The 16,743-nt window shown below is 47.0% G+C and overlaps 1 protein-coding gene and 2 non-coding genes across 6 annotated transcripts in view; all 3 read right to left on the bottom strand.

Annotated features, from left to right (window-relative positions):
- The window catches only part of LOC129831817 (eukaryotic translation initiation factor 4 gamma 1-like), a 70,904-nt gene that overhangs the window by 9,642 nt on the left and 44,519 nt on the right, over nucleotides 1-16,743 (bottom strand). For 3 of the 4 annotated variants that reach the window (XM_055895292.1, XM_055895293.1, XM_055895294.1), the window contains 14 exons: nucleotides 12,238-12,354; nucleotides 11,971-12,043; nucleotides 10,835-11,710; nucleotides 9,082-9,170; nucleotides 8,652-8,838; nucleotides 7,315-7,448; nucleotides 5,297-5,443; nucleotides 4,770-5,177; nucleotides 4,418-4,564; nucleotides 4,041-4,274; nucleotides 3,820-3,924; nucleotides 1,549-1,887; nucleotides 1,062-1,185; nucleotides 864-978 (listed from right to left, as the gene is read on the bottom strand). In XM_055895292.1, the coding sequence (XP_055751267.1) occupies nucleotides 864-978; nucleotides 1,062-1,185; nucleotides 1,549-1,887; nucleotides 3,820-3,924; nucleotides 4,041-4,274; nucleotides 4,418-4,564; nucleotides 4,770-5,177; nucleotides 5,297-5,443; nucleotides 7,315-7,448; nucleotides 8,652-8,838; nucleotides 9,082-9,170; nucleotides 10,835-11,710; nucleotides 11,971-12,043; nucleotides 12,238-12,354 (3,095 nt within the window). Of the gene's footprint in view, nucleotides 1-845; nucleotides 979-1,061; nucleotides 1,186-1,548; nucleotides 1,888-3,819; nucleotides 3,925-4,040; nucleotides 4,275-4,417; nucleotides 4,565-4,769; nucleotides 5,178-5,296; nucleotides 5,444-7,314; nucleotides 7,449-8,651; nucleotides 8,839-9,081; nucleotides 9,171-10,834; nucleotides 11,711-11,970; nucleotides 12,044-12,237; nucleotides 12,355-16,743 lie in introns of all 4 variants that reach the window. The other variant, XM_055895291.1, reaches the window with a different exon arrangement.
- LOC129832600 (small nucleolar RNA SNORD66) lies at nucleotides 4,666-4,719 on the bottom strand. Its single transcript, XR_008755986.1, has one exon. It is a non-coding gene; the product is annotated as a small nucleolar RNA SNORD66 (small nucleolar RNA).
- On the bottom strand, nucleotides 9,333-9,458 carry LOC129832599 (small nucleolar RNA SNORA17). The gene has a single exon (XR_008755985.1). It is a non-coding gene; the product is annotated as a small nucleolar RNA SNORA17 (small nucleolar RNA).

The following is a 16,743-nucleotide window of genomic DNA, read 5'->3' as shown; positions in this document are numbered from 1 at the left end:
ACCTTGGCTTCTTACTGCATTCGCGTAACAGGCGGGCTCCTCGTGGGGCAGGTGGTTAGAGCGTTGGACTAGTTAACCATAAGGTTGCAAGATTGAATCCCTGAGCTGACAAGGTAAAAATCTGTCGTTCTGCCCCTGAACAAGGCAGTTAACCCACCGTTAAATATCGGCGTCCAAAATGACCGATTTCCGATTGTTATGAAAACTTGAAATCGGCCATTCCGATTAATCGCTCGACCTCTAATACACATACATGTATGTATGTATGTATGTATGTATGTATGTATGTATGTATGTATGTATGTATGTATGTATGTATGTATGTATGTATGTATGTATGTATGTATACATATACATATATACATACACACATACATACACACATATATATATACATATATATATACACACACACACATACATATGTATATATACATACATATGTATATATACATATGTATATATACATATACATACATATACATATGTATATATACATACATATGTATATATACATACGTATGTATATATACATATACATACATATGTATATATACATACATATGTATATATACATACATATGTATATATACATACATATTATATATACATAAGTATATATACATAAATGTGTGTATATACAATATATGTACATACACACATCTATACATAGATACATACATATGTGTGTGTATATACATATATAAGTATATACACATGCATATATGCGTATGTATATATACATATATGTATGTATCTATACATACATATATGTATAAATTCAAACCAGTAACTCTGACACAGATAGAAAGAGATATATAAAGGACAGGTGTAGTTTGATGTACCGGCTCAGTGGTGCTGACCTTAGAGGAACTCTTCTGTCCGAGTCCTGTGAGGGACCTGAGGAGGGCTGCTGTGGCTGCAGGGCTGAGAACCTGTTAAGGGTGCTGGTGGCTGGGCGGCCTCCTGACTCTGGGGCTATGAACACACACACAGTTTGTTTTAAAATAGTCTAAGAGTAGATATTTCACAGTGGTGGGTGTATTGGTAAGAGGACTTACTGGCTTCCCCGGCGGGTTTGGCTCCGGTGGTGCCTCCACTGCTGCCCTTGCCCCAACTGCCCCACATGCCCTTACCCCCGAGCTGGGGCGCCAGCAGCTGGTTGTTGAAGTCCAAAGCCCCAGGCTGCAGAAAGAAGGAGAGGTTAGAAACGTTACTGTTGAGGAAAGAAACTAGCAGAATTGTTGGAGGCAAAACATCTTGAGATCTGAGAAAGGTCTGAGGTTTCAGGTTACATAAGTAAGAAGTTGAGGAGTCAGGAATGGTAGGGCCATAACTCTAAATGAAGGTTAAAGGTTAAGAGGTGTGTGCCAGACTACAGAGGGAGTGGGTTTGGGGTTTCAGTTGGGATGATAGAACTTTACAATGGGGTTGAAGGTTAAGGAGGTGGGTGCTAGACTGCAAGTGGAGGGTGTTGGAGTGTTTCAGTCCTAACTGAGTATGGGTCCACGATGTGGCTGAGAATCCACAGCATGATGTATCACTGACCTTAGTGATCTTGCTGAGTCGGCTGGTGTCGATGGGTCTGCTCTTGGTGGAGATGGGAACTGTGTTCCAGCCTTCGTCCTGGGGCTGACTCCTCTGGCCCGCCTGGGGGTGTTGACCCCCGCGGTTCCCCTGATCTCTTCCTCCTCCTCCACCACCACCACCACCACCACCACCACCACCACCACCACCACCACGTCCTCCACCTCCTCCTCGGGTGTTCTGGTTGAGGAGTTGCTGCTGCACCTTGAGAACCTCCCTGTGCTCCTCCAGCTCTGCCTCCTTGTGGATCTGGTCTATGGTCTTGGGGCCCTGCTCTCCTCTCCTGGGGACCCACGTATTCTGGGAGGGGGAGTCAGTACAGTAATATACTTTAACTGAGGATTGGAGTTGAAAAAGTCTGGCGTACTCTTAACACTCCATATCTCTTTGAGGCATAAGTCCCTTAGTCAATATATTAAGAGATCAATGGGTCACTTGACAACTAGGCTATAGAAAGAGAGATGTCTTGCCCTACCTTGACACCGGTGTCAGCTTTTCCAGAGAAAGGAAACAAACTAGAGAGTGCCGTTTACTGGGAAAACAGGGGCCAGTGTGCTGACTAAGTGCAGCTGGTCAGCTCTTATGAAACATACCAACTGCTGCTTTGGTAACAGCTTTGGTAAGACAATTACTGGGACTGGAACCATAAAGATCCTATAACTCATTTTGTGGTGAACATGTTGGAACCCTGTCTGAACATGGGTTCCCACACACAGACCTACATGGCCTGTTGTTCAGGGATCAGACAGTGGGAGGACATCACAGCACTGCTCTCAACATACTGCAAGTCACAGACTAACAGACAAACACATTGATGCTCTGCAGGCATTTCTCCAGACAGGTCCCTGGAGACTAAACTAGTTAAAGTAGAACAGTCCAGCATTGATGTTTTCCAGTAAACTGCATTATGGGAAACCTCAGACACACACAGCTAATAGCACGGTACAAATACATGCACATCTAGACCTTAGAGGCCTAGGCTACAGATCGTTATTTACATACCTGTATGTCCTTAGTAACTAGTCGTTTTCAAACAAAAGACAGACATGTGAGTTTGTGAACCCCAAAGCCTAGTGAATGAGTCCTAGGCATTATGTTTGGACTGTATAGCGTATATACACACACACACACACACACCAGGGTATTAGGAAATATCCACAGGATGGTTTTTCCTAATACGGTCAGGGAAAAAGTTATTTTAAGTTCTTTAATTAATTTGAATATTTGTAGCTACTTTTTAAGTAAATGCCTGCAGTGCAATTTAGAAGATCATAATGTAATGAGGAGATCAGTATTAAGCTTACATGTAGTCCTGGGAGTAACTGCAGCCCACGCCAGGTGAACTAGTTGCAGTAGGGAATTCACAACTAAATGTTTGCCAGCTAGACATCTTATAAGTATTAAGTTAACTGTCTAAAATGTGCTAAATTCTCTGCAGTTGTGCATTTGGTTTACTAACTTAGTGCCAAGTTATCTAGCTAAGTGGTTAGCTTCTTGCAATCAAGCTCCTCTTGTTAACAGTAGAGAATCCATTCCTGGATCAAGAGCTAATATTTGTTTTGCGCGATCAGCAAACTGTGTAGCATTTTTGAGTTACTTGTATAACTGAGTGGGATGTCTTTCCTGCAAAGTGTGCCAGAGACTGTATAAATGGTTTGCATGCGTTCGTTAGATTTCACATGTACTTGTTAGCGTTGCTAACCTTGGGATTGAAAATAGCCCTCCTGGTGTTCAGTGCAGTTATTAACGAATATTCCGTTATGGCACAATGTCGGTATGAAGGTAGGACAATCTGGATACTGCCCAAGCCTACTAGGTATGGATAAGTAGTTTGTGAACATCAAGGGACACATATCCATTTAGAAGGGTGGTAAACATCTAGGTGGTGAATGACATGGAGAGGAGGGAGGGGTTACAGTAGATTGGAGAGATGGGATTGGCTGCGGGGATGCAGACTGACACGCATGCATGCATAGAGAGGGCTTGTAAAGTAAGTGAGACTAGAGGTCCGAGGTGATTTGGGGTCATGGATAAGTTCAGAGGTGATGTGGGGTTAGGGGAGACTATTCTGTCTATGGTAGTTTGACCCATAGTATTTACTGATAAGCTTGGATACATATCAACCACAGGACAAGGGTCAGTCAGTTTAGATATAGATGACCAAACGATTTAGGTGAGGGGGCTGAAGCATTCCCCAGACACTGGTGGGTGGTGTGTGTGACGAGGTATTACCCTCCTGAGGTCCAGTACGTCCTGCAGCATGAAGCGGATTCTGGACGATGTCTTCTTCTCCTTGATGATCTTGTCCATCTGGACAAAGTACTGGTCCATACGAGGCTACAGAAGGAAAGACAGGCAGGTTAGTGTGTAAATCTATGTTTCTTAGAAATCATTTGATGTAAGTGTTCTAAAGGATGCAGGGGTGTGTGTGTGTAACACTGGTTCAGTGTTACCTTCGCCTTTTCAAAGTCCAGGTCCTTCCCTATAGTTGACAAGAGTCTACAGAGGCACTCTAGTGACTCCTCATCATGGTTCTTCAGCAGCTTGACGATGCAGTCGTGCATGATGGCTTCCGTCAGCATCTTGAGCTTGAACAGCTCACCGATGAACTTTATGTTGCCTAGCGACCGCCGCCGTGCCATGTTTTTGGCCTCCTCCAACTCCGCCTTCAGGCGATCCTTCTCCTCCTTCAGACAGGAAGTGATGTAACAGAGGGAGAGGAAGCAGAGGGAGGAATAGCAGATAGATTGTCAGCTAACTCCCACAGAAACCAAAACCAATTCAAAAAGTGAGAGACATTTGAATTGATCACTCAGAGCCCAGCTCGTACCACGGCTGCAGCGTCCAGCTCTTTTTGCTTTTTCTCAAAGATGACATCATCGTCCTTGTCCTTCTCAAACTCCTTCTGACAGCGGTTCAGAAGCAGCTTGCGGAAATTCACAGTGACTTCCGGCTTGTCTGTAGTGGGGACTTTGAGCTGACGAGAGGAACAGAAAAAACAAGCATTTAGGCCACGGTTGGAGAGCTTTGCAGACGTCACAAAGCATGAGAGTTAACGTGATGAGTGTAGTGGCACCACTCCACAAGTCAGCGGCCCAGACACATGGCACAGAACGGAGGTCATCACCGGAACAAGACCAGCACACTAGCCGTACACATACACACCCTTCAGAGTCACTCACCCCCATAAGGCAGCGACACATGTTGGCGTAGGCCACAGAGAAGTTGGGTTCAGAAATGGCTTTCTCAAAGATCAGATCTATCACTCCCTTCAGCCTCTCCTCCGTATCGATGGTCAGCTCCTTGACCTGCTTCATCAGCTGTTGGAACATCTGAGGGGTCAGCTTGTTCAGGATACTACGGACCCTCTTAAACAGCTCCTGGGTCTTGGCCTGTTCTGGGTCGTCGCTCTCCTCCTCAGGAGCAGCTTGCCCACTGGCAGCCTTCTTGACAGCGGGCTTCCAGGCATCCTCAGCCTTGTTAAGCTTCACGTCGTCGGTCAGAGACGAAGAGATGTTGATGATCCTCCTGGGCTCCTTACGCTGGCCCTGCTGGGAGCGACGCGGTCCTCCACCACCCATACCAGAGGGCTGGAGGAGAGGAGGGAAGGAAAAGAAATGCAGTCCACATTGTTTTAATATCGTCCCTGAATTTCAGAATCAGAGTGTAGTCTGAGAAGATTGAGAGCTAGTTTCCCATGCTAACTCACTGGTCCTCCTCTGTGTCCACCCCCTCCTCCTCCTCCTCCCCCCATTCCAGGTCTTCCCAGGTTGGCAAATGAGGGCGTGAAGTCAGTGCCCATGTTCATCCCCGGCAAACGGCTGGGGTCCAACTGGCGGAGAGGGGCCTTATTCGCCTAGAGAGAGAGAGAAGTAGTACCAGGAGTAGAGAGAGAGAAGTAGTACCAGGAGTAGAGAGAGAGAAATAGTACCAGGAGTAGAGAGAGAGAAATAGTACCAGGAGTAGAGAGAGAGAAGTAATACCAGGAGTAGAGAGAGAGAAGTAGTACCAGGAGTAGAGAGAGAGAAGTAGTACCAGGAGTAGAGAGAGAGAAGTAGTACCAGGAGTAGAGAGAGAAAAGTAGTACCAGGAGTAGAGAGAAAAGTAGTACCAGGAGTAGAGAGGGATAAGTAGTACCAGGAAGAGAGAGAGAGGGATAAGTAGTACCAGGAAGAGAGAGAGAGGGATAAGTATTACCAGGAAGAGAGAGAGAGGGATAAGTATTACCAGGAAGAGAGAGGGAAGTAGTACCAGGAAGAGAGAGGAAAGTAGTACCAGGAAGAGAGAGAGAGAGGTAGTACCAGGAAGAAAGAAAGAGAAGTAGTACCAGGAAGAAAGAGAGAGAAGTAGTACCAGGAAGAAAGAGGGGGAAGTAGTACCAGGAAGAAAGAGGGGGAAGTAGTACCAGGAAGAAAGAGGGAGAAGTAGTACCAGGAAGAAAGAGGGAGAAGTAGTACCAGGAAGAAAGAGGGAGAAGTAGTACCAGGAAGAAAGAGGGAGAAGTAGTACCAGGAGTAGAGAGAGAGAAGTAGTACCAGGAGTAGAGAGAGAGAAGTAGTACCAGGAAGAAAGAGGGAGAAGTAGTACCAGGAAGAAAGAGGGAGAAGTAGTACCAGGAAGAAAGAGGGAGAAGTAGTACCAGGAAGAAAGAGGGAGAAGTAGTACCAGGAAGAAAGAGGGAGAAGTAGTACCAGGAAGAAAGAGGGAGAAGTAGTACCAGGAAGAAAGAGGGAGAAGTAGTACCAGGAGTAGAGAGAGAGAAGTAGTACCAGGAAGAAAGAGGGAGAAGTAGTACCAGGAGTAGAGAGAGAGAAGTAGTACCAGGAGTAGAGAGAGAGAAGTAGTACCAGGAAGAGAGAGAGAGAAGTAGTACCAGGAAGAGAGAGGGAGAAGTAGTACCAGGACGAAAGAGGGAGAAGTAGTACCAGGAGTAGAGAGAGAGAAGTAGTACCAGGAAGAAAGAGGGAGAAGTAGTACCAGGAGTAGAGAGAGAGAGAAGTAGTACCAGGAAGAAAGAGGGAAGTAGTACCAGGAGTAGAGAGAGAGAAGTAGTACCAGGAAGAAAGAGGGAGAAGTAGTACCAGGAAGAAAGAGAGAGAAGTAGTACCAGGAAGAAAGAGAGAGAAGTAGTACCAGGAAGAAAGAGAGAGAAGTAGTACCAGGAAGAAAGAGAGAGAAGTAGTACCAGGAAGAAAGAGAGAGAAGTAGTACCAGGAAGAAAGAGAGAGAAGTAGTACCAGGAAGAAAGAGAGAGAAGTAGTACCAGGAAGAAAGAGGGAGAAGTAGTACCAGGAGTAGAGATTGAGAAGTAGTACCAGGAAGAGAGAGGGAGAAGTAGTACCAGGAAGAAAGAGGGAGAAGTAGTACCACGAAGAGAGTGGGAGAGGTAGTACCAGGAAGAAAGAGGGAGAAGTAGTACCAGGAAGAGAGAGGGAGAAGTAGTACCAGGAGTAGAGATTGAGAAGTAGTACCAGGAAGAGAGAGGGAGAAGTAGTATCAGGAAGAGAGAGGGAGAAGTAGTACCAGGAGTAGAGATTGAGAAGTAGTACCAGGAAGAGAGAGGGAGAAGTAGTATCAGGAAGAGAGAGCGAGAATGATGGATACAAAGAAAGACAAAATAAATAACTGGTGAATAAAGTGGTCCATCTGAAGAAAAAATAAACACAATTATCGAATGGAGTGTGCAGTGGTTACTCCAGTCCAGCAGGGGACAGAGTTGTACTGTACCTTGTCCAGCACCACATCACTGATCTGAGGCAGGCCCTCAGGCTTGGACATGGCAGCACTGATGAACTGGAAGCCCAGCAGGAAGTCCCTGTCATACCTCTTCTTCTCCTCTGGGTCTATAGGCCTACATAGTTCTGGAGGAGAGGAGGAACAAGGAATTATAGAGGAATCACATTATATGTGAGTTTTCATCAGTATAGTTTAGGTTGGTAGAGTTGGGGTATTTAGTCTGGCATCCGAACTGAGTATCGCTCAGTTTCACTAATGTTTCACTTTAAAAAAAAAAACATACATTGATGTCAAATGGGACTTTAGGACCCATGCTCTGACAAAGCATTTCCAAAAAAGTGAAACTTTGCATCCTCTTGACTGACAGTAAAGGCAGACCCTGTGAGATCAGGTGTAGAGAATAACACTTCTAAGTATATAAATGTTACACAGCCTCTTAGGGCCTAGGTTCAGAACCCACTCTCTTCTTAGGGCCTAGGTTCAGAACCCACTCTCTTCTTAGGGGCAAGGGTCAGAACCCACTCTCTTCTTAGGGCCAAGGGTCAGAACCCACTCTCTTCTTAGGGCCAAGGGTCAGAACCCACTCTCTTCTTAGGGCCAAGGGTCAGAACCCACTCTCTTCTTAGGGCCAAGGGTCAGAACCCACTCTCTTCTTAGGGCCAAGGGTCAGAACCCACTCTCTTCTTAGGGCCAAGGGTCAGAACCCACTCTCTTCTTAGGGCCAAGGGTCAGAACCCACTCTCTTCTTAGGGCCAAGGGTCAGAACCCACTCTCTTCTTAGGGCCAAGGGTCAGAACCCACTCTCTTCTTAGGGCCAAGGGTCAGAACCCACTCTCTTCTTAGGGCCAAGGGTCAGAACCCACTCTCTTCTTAGGGCCAAGGGTCAGAACCCACTCTCTTCTTAGGGCCAAGGGTCAGAACCCACTCTCTTCTTAGGGCCAAGGGTCAGAACCCACTCTCTTCTTAGGGCCAAGGGTCAGAACCCACTCTCTTCTTAGGGCCAAGGGTCAGAACCCACTCTCTTCTTAGGGCCAAGGGTCAGAACCCACTCTCTTCTTAGGGCCAAGGGTCAGAACCCACTCTCTTCTTAGGGCCAAGGGTCAGAGCCCACTCTCTTCTTAGGGCCAAGGGTCAGAGCCCACTCTCTTCTTAGGGCCAAGGGTCAGAGCCCACTCTCTTCTTAGGGCCAAGGGTCAGAGCCCACTCTCTTCTTAGGGCCAAGAGTCAGAGCCCACTCTCTTCTTAGGGCCAAGGGTCAAAACCCACCCTCTGCTTAGGGCCAAGGTTCAGAACCCACCCTCTGCTTAGGGCCAAGGTTCAGAACCCACCCTCTTTGTACTGGTACTTCAGATCCCCGGGCTTGGGTTCAATGTTCTCTGCATCCAGTTTGTCCTCCTTCTCCTCCCACGTCTCATCCACCTCTGCGACGGCAGGGGTGGCGGCTGGGCGGGGCTCCTCGGTGTCAGAGGCAGAAGTGGGTGTGGCCTGCTCTGGCGGGCTCTGCACTACCTGCTCCTGGAGAGGGGGAGAGAAGAGAAGGGGGTGCGAGAGCGAGCGAGAGGGAGTGGCAGAAGAGGAGAGAGAGCGGGCGAGACAGACAGGGGGGAGACAGATGGGGGGAGAGACCGAGGGGAAAAGAGAGGGGGGGTAGAGGAAAGAGTATTAGTCTATAAAACCAGGCATTCTTAAAACATTGATATGACATGGCGTGGGTGGTGTATTTGATATGAATGGAGTAGGTAGTTTGTGTGAACGGACCTCCTTAAAGGCATCCAGGAGGTCTCCAACAGCCTCCTTCCTGTTCAGATCCTTCATCTTCCTCTTCTTCTTAGGCACAGAAACAGCAGCTACAAGCAGAACACCACCAACACAGTCAGACTAAACCTCTATGGACTGACACTCAATACCAATCCAACACTAGCACCCAAACCCTAGCACCCAAACTCAGAAATCAAGGTGGAGCGGTTACCACATTGACACCTATCCAAAGCTTTATTTTTATGGCTTTCTGTTGGCGCTAGTATCATTCCAAGTACCCACTATTCTGTGTCCTCGGCGTAGACATAACCCTGTCACTCTGCCCCTCACAACACATGCTCGACAGACAGTCAGACTGCAACGCCTCAAGAGGCAGATCCTCCTAGCCAATGTCTTATCTTCACAAAGTGCCAAGGGGTAGGGTTAGGAATTAAGAAAGACAATGTGGTTGAATGACAGACAGATGGATCTAGATCAGTGGTTCCCAAACTTTTTAAATGCCCGTACCCCTTCAAACATTCAACCTCCAGCTGCGTACCCCCTCAGGTACCAGGGTCAGCACACTCTCAAATTGTGTTTTTTGGCATCATTGTAAATAAACCTGCCACACACACACTATACGATACATTTAATAAACATAAGAATGACTGAGTTTTTGTCACAACCCGGCTCATGGGAAGTGACAAAGAGCTCTTATAGAACCAGGGCACAAATAATAATAATAATCAATAATTTTGCTCTTTATTTAACCATCTTACATATAAAACCTTATTTGTTCATCGAAAATTGTGAATAACTCACCACAGGATAATGACGGGTATTTGAAAGGGTGAAGGGTGTGCTTGAAAGGATGCACATAACTCTGCAATGTTGGGTTGTATTGGAGTCTCAGGCTTAAATAATTTTCCACACACAGTTTGTGCCTGTATTTAGTTTTCATGCTAGTGAGGGCCGAGAATCCACTCTCACATAGGTACGTGGTTGCAAAGGGCATCAGTGTCTTAACAGCAGGGCAGGATACTCAGAAATCTGTCAGTGGCTTCTGATTAAATTACATTTTCAGAGAATTTCGATGAGGCTCTCTTGTTCAGTGGACTGGAGGCAGGGCATGAAAGGGAAAACAAATCCAGTTGTTTGTGTCATCCATTTCATGAAAGTACCTGCGTAATTGCGCACCCAACTCACTCAGGTGCTTCACTATATCACATTTGACATTGTCACTGTAGTGTCCAAAACATCTATCAAGCTGTCAGGCATTCCCTTGGCAGCAAGAGCCTCTCGGTGGATGCTGCAGTGTACCCAAGTTGCGCTGGGAGCAACTGCTTGCACGGGCGTTACCACCCCACTATGTCTCCCTGTCATGGCTTTTGCACCATCAGGACAGATACCAAAATGAGCAGCAGCTACGTTTGGCTACATACAGACCGTTAGTGGAATTCCCACGAGAGAGTAACGGTTAATGTGATTGGATGTTAATTATTTGACTAGGCTACCTTTATTTGACATGATATTTTGCTTAACACTAGATGGTTTAATTTTATTTTTGGCAGTGAAATGAGAGAAAAAACCAAACCCAAATGTATAGCCCTGTTGGAAAATATAAATGGACTGTTTGAAAATGTGAAATAAATAAATAAATTGTAATCAGATTTTTATTTGGTGTCCCCCTGACGGCATTGCCCCTGTTTGGGAATACCTGATCTACATAGAGAAAAAGAAAGGGAGAAACAGTGAGAGTCAGACTGATACTGACCTTGCATAGAATTCGCCCCGGGTGGGGTGGTGCGCTGTGATGGTGGAGAGTCCACCTCGTCTTCCATTTGGTGAGGGGTTACCTCTGTAGTACTAGCAGTCTCAGCTAGGACAACGGGGTCGCGCGTGACCGTGGCGGCGACAGACGCGGGTGCCTCCCTCTGTAATGGGGTCACCTCAGGCTCAGCGATGGGGCTGAGGTCACACTCAGACGACTCTGCAGAAACCTTCTCAGGATCCTGGGGGCTAGGGAGCGGCAGGCCGTTGGGCAGCCGGAGCTCCTCTGGCTGGGCGATGGGAGACTCCAGCGGGGGTTTTGCTGCCTGGGGAGAGGGCATGGTGATGGACAGGGCTGCTGGCTCCTCCTCTGGGAGTGGCTGGGTGGCAGACACACCGTTAGTGCTGCTGCTAGGGTTGGTCACTGGAGCAAGGGAAGGCTCAGGTTTAGATGATGTAGTCACTGCTCTAGCCTCCGTCACCTCTTTGATCTCCTCTTTCTTCTTCTTCACCTCCTCCCGGGTCTCCTTGGCAGCTGAGGGCTGCTCTTCGGCTGCAGGAGTGGGGCGGGGTTCAGGCAGGGGTGCAGGGTAAGCAGGCACTTTAGGGGCAGATAGGGCTGGAGCAGCGGCCGGGGCTGGTGCGTCCATCATGTCTGCAATGGGACTAGTTGAGGGTGGGGGGGTACCAGGGGCAGTAGTGTGGAGGGTGGTAGTTACCCGCGGGGGTGTGGGTAGGTCCTGGGGTAAGGAAGGGGATTTACAGTCCGTGTCTGGGAGTTTGACCTCTGTAGGGGCAGGGGCAGTCTTGACCAGTTCAGAGGTTTTAGACAGGGCTGGGGGGCCAGTGATGAGTGTGGCTGCAGGTTTCCCTCTGTCATCTGACGAGGAAAAGAGATGCTTGAGGATGTGGTCGATAGTACAATACTAATGTTCAAATTTACCCTTGTCATTTGATAATTACCCACTTATTATCAATCCGTTATTAGATGGTCAAAATGCATGGGACCTTTCCAACGAAACATTTTGTCTGTGTGATTTATTCAAATTCACAAAAAATGACTTCTATATACAGGATGTGAACCAATGAGAGATGGCCAGCTACATCCTTCAAGATCACCTGACCCCTCAGCCAACTCACCTGGTCTGACCACGACAGGTGTCACGTTTTCACCGTTGGCCTGGGCAACGGCTGGGCCCTCTGATCCAGATGACTAAAGGAGGGACAGAACAACAACACCCAAACATTAGGGAACGCGAGTGAACACAACCATATGACAGCCTTTTGACAGGTTAGAAACAATGGATGGGCAGACATTTTGTTTTCATATTGGACAGATACGTGACTGTATAGTAGCTAAAGGTGTGTAAAGGGGTGATGGTTGGTGACGAGGGTACGGTAGCTCACCTCTGAAGAGTCGTCGCTCATCTGTGGGGGTGTGGGGGTGGTGCCACTGCGAGTGCCCCTTGACATAATCTCCTCAGTGATGTCTTTACCACCCTGGTTAGGGTCTCGTATTATGATCTGTAGAGAGGACACAAGACAACAGTGAGGGATACAAGAATAACAATATAAAAAAAAGGAGCGAGAGAATGCGTGAAAGCCTTCAAAAAAAAAACTTGTTATTCGCTCTAGGTTCATTCACTTTCTAAAGGAGAGGGAGAGCAAAAAAGAAAGAGCGAGAATACAGGAGACAGAGGGGGAGGAGAAAGCTGAAGAGAAGAGCTGTCACAACTAACTGCTTTCTATGATGCTAGGCCCTGTTTCCAAAAGTCTTGTGTTGTACAGTAGGGCTGTGGCCTAGCAGCGTCTTCTCATTCAGCAGAGCTACATTTCTCACATACTGACACAAGAAACACCAGCCCCACTACAGCTATGCAGTCTGACAAACAGATTTCTACATGGACTGCTGCCTTGTTTTAGTCAATTCTTACCCAACTAAATTTGACAAACTCAACTTCAGCCAAGTGAACAAATTCCAGTGCATTTTCTTTGCTCTCGCCATATGATCACTCAAACTACACCAAGAAAACTAGACCGATTTGATGTTACTTAAAAGCACATCGTACAGTACTCCTTCAAACTTCTGAAAAATGGATTACTCACAAGGCGTGCCCTTACACAGAGCCACATGTTTTCTATCACAAACTCTCCTGTCTCTCTGTCACACACTTAGAGTTGTTAGCAACAGGCGTGAGCCAGCACATTCCCCCGCTGGTAGAGTCCTTTACCTGGCACACGGACAGGCTCCAGAGTCCTTAGCAGGCCTCTCTCATCCTGGGGCCGGAGTTGAGCTTTCGGCCTGGGAACACGCACTTAGCCTACTGCCTCAACAACTCAGTGAGCAGAGCCAACAGGGCAGAGCCTCGTTCCCAGCTCGCACACACACGTACAGAACGAGCAAGAGAAGCCAGAGTGACTGGCCTTGTGGAGCTGCAGCACTGGAATGCAAGCGCCCCCGCCCACCGAACTACAGAGTCAAAGGGTGCCAAAGAGAGGTGGGGAGAGGGAAAAAAATATTTATATATAAAAAAATATAAAACTCAGCCAATAAGATCAGGGTAGTGCCAAAAAATGTTTAAATACAAAATAAATGTTTCCTATCTCAGCTGCTTTTCTGTCATTCTGTGCACACTCCTAAATATTTCAGCCTATTCCTGGGGGAGAGGGAGGGGCAGTGGATGGAAGAGGGGAGACGGGAATGCCACAGAAGCAGCAGCAAAGCCAGCGAGAGAGAGAAGGGGAGGAGATAGGTCAGCCATTGTGCTTCCGGCTCAGAGGGGGAGGAGAATGGAAGCCACGTGGAGCTGAGCTATGTGCTGACATGTCCTTTAACTCCCCCTTCCTCTACCCAGAGACCAGAGAGAGTGAGGAGAACATTTTTTTATGGAGAGCAGGGCAGGGAAAAAAACAGGCCAATGCACTGCTTGAAGGCAGTTAACAAAATAAAAAAATTGATACAATTACTCACATTTACAAGACAGCTACGACTAAGTAGTCTGCTTAGCGCGGCTGAAAAACAGCTTCACACTCTTCTGCCAGAATACCGGCAGGCATTTTTGAAACCATATAGAAAGACACAGCGTGACTCAGACAGACTGTCTGAAGCATGACTCACTGCGGGGCGTGCCTCTGCAGCACTTCCTCTCCAGTCCCCCGTCTACCTCCTAGTGGGACTGGGAGAGTCTCTGAAGGACCTTGAGCAGCGTGGGACAGGACAGCTTTGCCGGCCAAAGTCCGCCACAGCAACCACAGCCAGCTGCATGCTCCCACAGCCAGTGATAAAGCAGCCAGGCCCACCGTACCATACAGAGCACAGATACACTGGAGACGAGTCCACCATACTGAACACAGATACTCAACAGCCGAAGCTAAGTAGTAACATTAACATGATGTCTTCTAATTGCAGTCGCTGTACTCATAATATACAGGAGAACGATCGCCTTACGGCGAAAATAGCTGTGCTGCAAGCCCAGCTTCAGACGCAATCGTTAGGCAAGGGTATTTTCAGTGTAGGAAAGGAAGAAACAGCGTCTGTGCCACCAGTAAGTACAGATAGTAACGTTAGTATAAATCCCCCCCGCACAGTCCCCGCAGCCGGACAACTTTCTCATGGCTTCTGGAGGGAAATGCTGTTGGAATGCTCAACCGGTGTCGCTCATTCAGCCGACAGAAACTTTCAACCGGTTTTCCCCATTATGTAGCGAGTCGGAGTCTGAGTCAGTCTTCTCTTGTCTCTACTCCTCCCGTTACGGGGTCTGAGACGCCGAAGGCTCCCACCGTTAGCTCTGACAAATTGAAAACCCTAGTCATTGGCGACTCCATTACCCGCAGTATTAGACTTAAAACGAATCACCCAGCGATCATACACTGTTTACCAGGGGGCAGGGCTACCGACGTTAAGGCTAATCTTAAGATGGTGCTGGCTAAAGCTAAATCTGGCGAGTGTAGAGAGTATAGAGATATTGTTATCCACGTCGGCACCAACGATGTTAGGATGAAACAGTCAGAGGTCACCAAGTGCAACATAGCTTCAGCGTGTAAATCAGCTAGAAAGATGTGTCGGCATCGAGTAATTGTCTCTGGCCCCCTCCCAGTTAGGGGGAGTGACGAGCTCTACAGCAGAGTCTCAGCACTCAATCGCTGGTTGAAAACTGTTTTCTGCCCCTCCCAAAAGATAGAATTTGTAGATAATTGGCCCTCTTTCTGGGACTCACCCACAAACAGGACCAAGCCTGACCTGCTAAGGAGTGACGGACTCCATCCTAGCTGGAGGGGTGCTCTCATCTTATCTACCAACATAGATAGGGCTCTAACTCCTTTAGCCCCACAATGAAATAGGGTGCAGGCCAGGCAGCAGGCTGTTAGCCAACCTGCCAGCTTAGTGGAGTCTGCCAATAGCACAGTCAGTGTAGTCAGCTCAGCCATACCCATTGAGACTGTGTCTGTGCCTCGACCTAGGTTGGGCAAAACTAAACATGGCGGTGTTCGCCTTAGCAATCTTATTAGGATAAAGACCTCCTCCATTCCTGCCATTATTGAAAGAGATCGTGATACCTCACATCTCAAAATAGGGTTACTTAATGTTAGATCCCTCACTTCAAAGGCAGTCATAGTCAATGAACTAATCACTGATCATAATCTTGATGTGATTGGCCTGACTGAAACATGGCTTAAGCCTGATGAATTTACTGTGTTAAATGAGGCCTCACCTCCTGGTTACACTAGTGACCATATCCCCCGTGCATCCCGCAAAGGCGGAGGTGTTGCTAACATCTACGATAGCAAATTTCAATTTACAAAAAAAAAAATGGCGTTTTCGTCTTTTGAGCTTCTAGTCATGAAATCTATGCAGCCTACTCAATCACTTTTTATAGCTACTGTTTACAGGCCTCCTGGGCCATATACAGCGTTCCTCTCTGAGTTTCCTGAATTCCTATCAGACCTTGTAGTCATAGCAGATCATATTCTAATTTTTGGTGATTTTAATATTCACATGGAGAAGTCCACAGACCCACTCCAAAAGTCTTTCGGAGCCATCATCGACTCAGTGGGTTTTGTCCAACATGTCTCTGGACCTACTCACTGCCACAGTCATACTCTGGACCTAGTTTTGTCCCATGGAATAAATGTTGTAGATCTTAATGTTTTTCCACATAATCCTGGACTATCGGACCACCATTTTATTACGTTTGCAATCGCAACAAATAATCTGCTCAGACCCCAACCAAGGAGCATCAAAAGTCGTGCTATAAATTCTCAGACAACACAAAAATTCCTTGATGCCCTTCCAGACTCCTTCTGCCTACCCAAGGACGTCAGAGGACAAAAATCAGTTAACCACTTAACTGAGGAACTCAATTTAACCTTGCGCAATACCCTAGATGCAGTTGCACCCCTAAAAACGAAAAACATTTGTCATAAGAAACTAGCTCCCTGGTATACAGAAAATACCCGAGCTTTGAAGCAAGCTTCCAGGAAATTGGAACGGAAATGGCGCCACACAAAACTGGAAGTCTTCCGACTAGCTTGGAAAGACAGTACCGTGCAGTACCGAAGAGCCCTCACTGCTGCTCGATCATCCTACTTTTCCAACTTAATCGAGGAAAATAAGAACAATCCAAAATTTATTTTTGATACTGTTGCAAAGCTAACTAAAAAGCAGCATTCCCCAAGAGAGGATGGCTTTCACTTCAGCAGTAATAAATTCATGAACTTCTTTGAGGAAAAGATCATGACCATTAGAAAGCAAATTACGGACTCCTCTTTGAATCTGCGTATTCCTCCAGGGCTTAGCTGTCCTGGATCTGCACAGCTCTGCGAGGGCCTGGGATCGGGAGAGACACTTAAGTGTTTTAGTACTATATCTCTTGACACAATGATGAAAATAATCATGGCCTCTAAACCTTCAAG

This window comes from Salvelinus fontinalis, chromosome 33 (genome assembly GCF_029448725.1).
Source record: "Salvelinus fontinalis isolate EN_2023a chromosome 33, ASM2944872v1, whole genome shotgun sequence".
NCBI classification, from domain to species: domain Eukaryota; kingdom Metazoa; phylum Chordata; class Actinopteri; order Salmoniformes; family Salmonidae; genus Salvelinus; species Salvelinus fontinalis.
The sequence above is the reverse complement of the archived record's forward strand: the minus strand, read 5'-3'. Positions and strand labels throughout refer to the sequence as shown.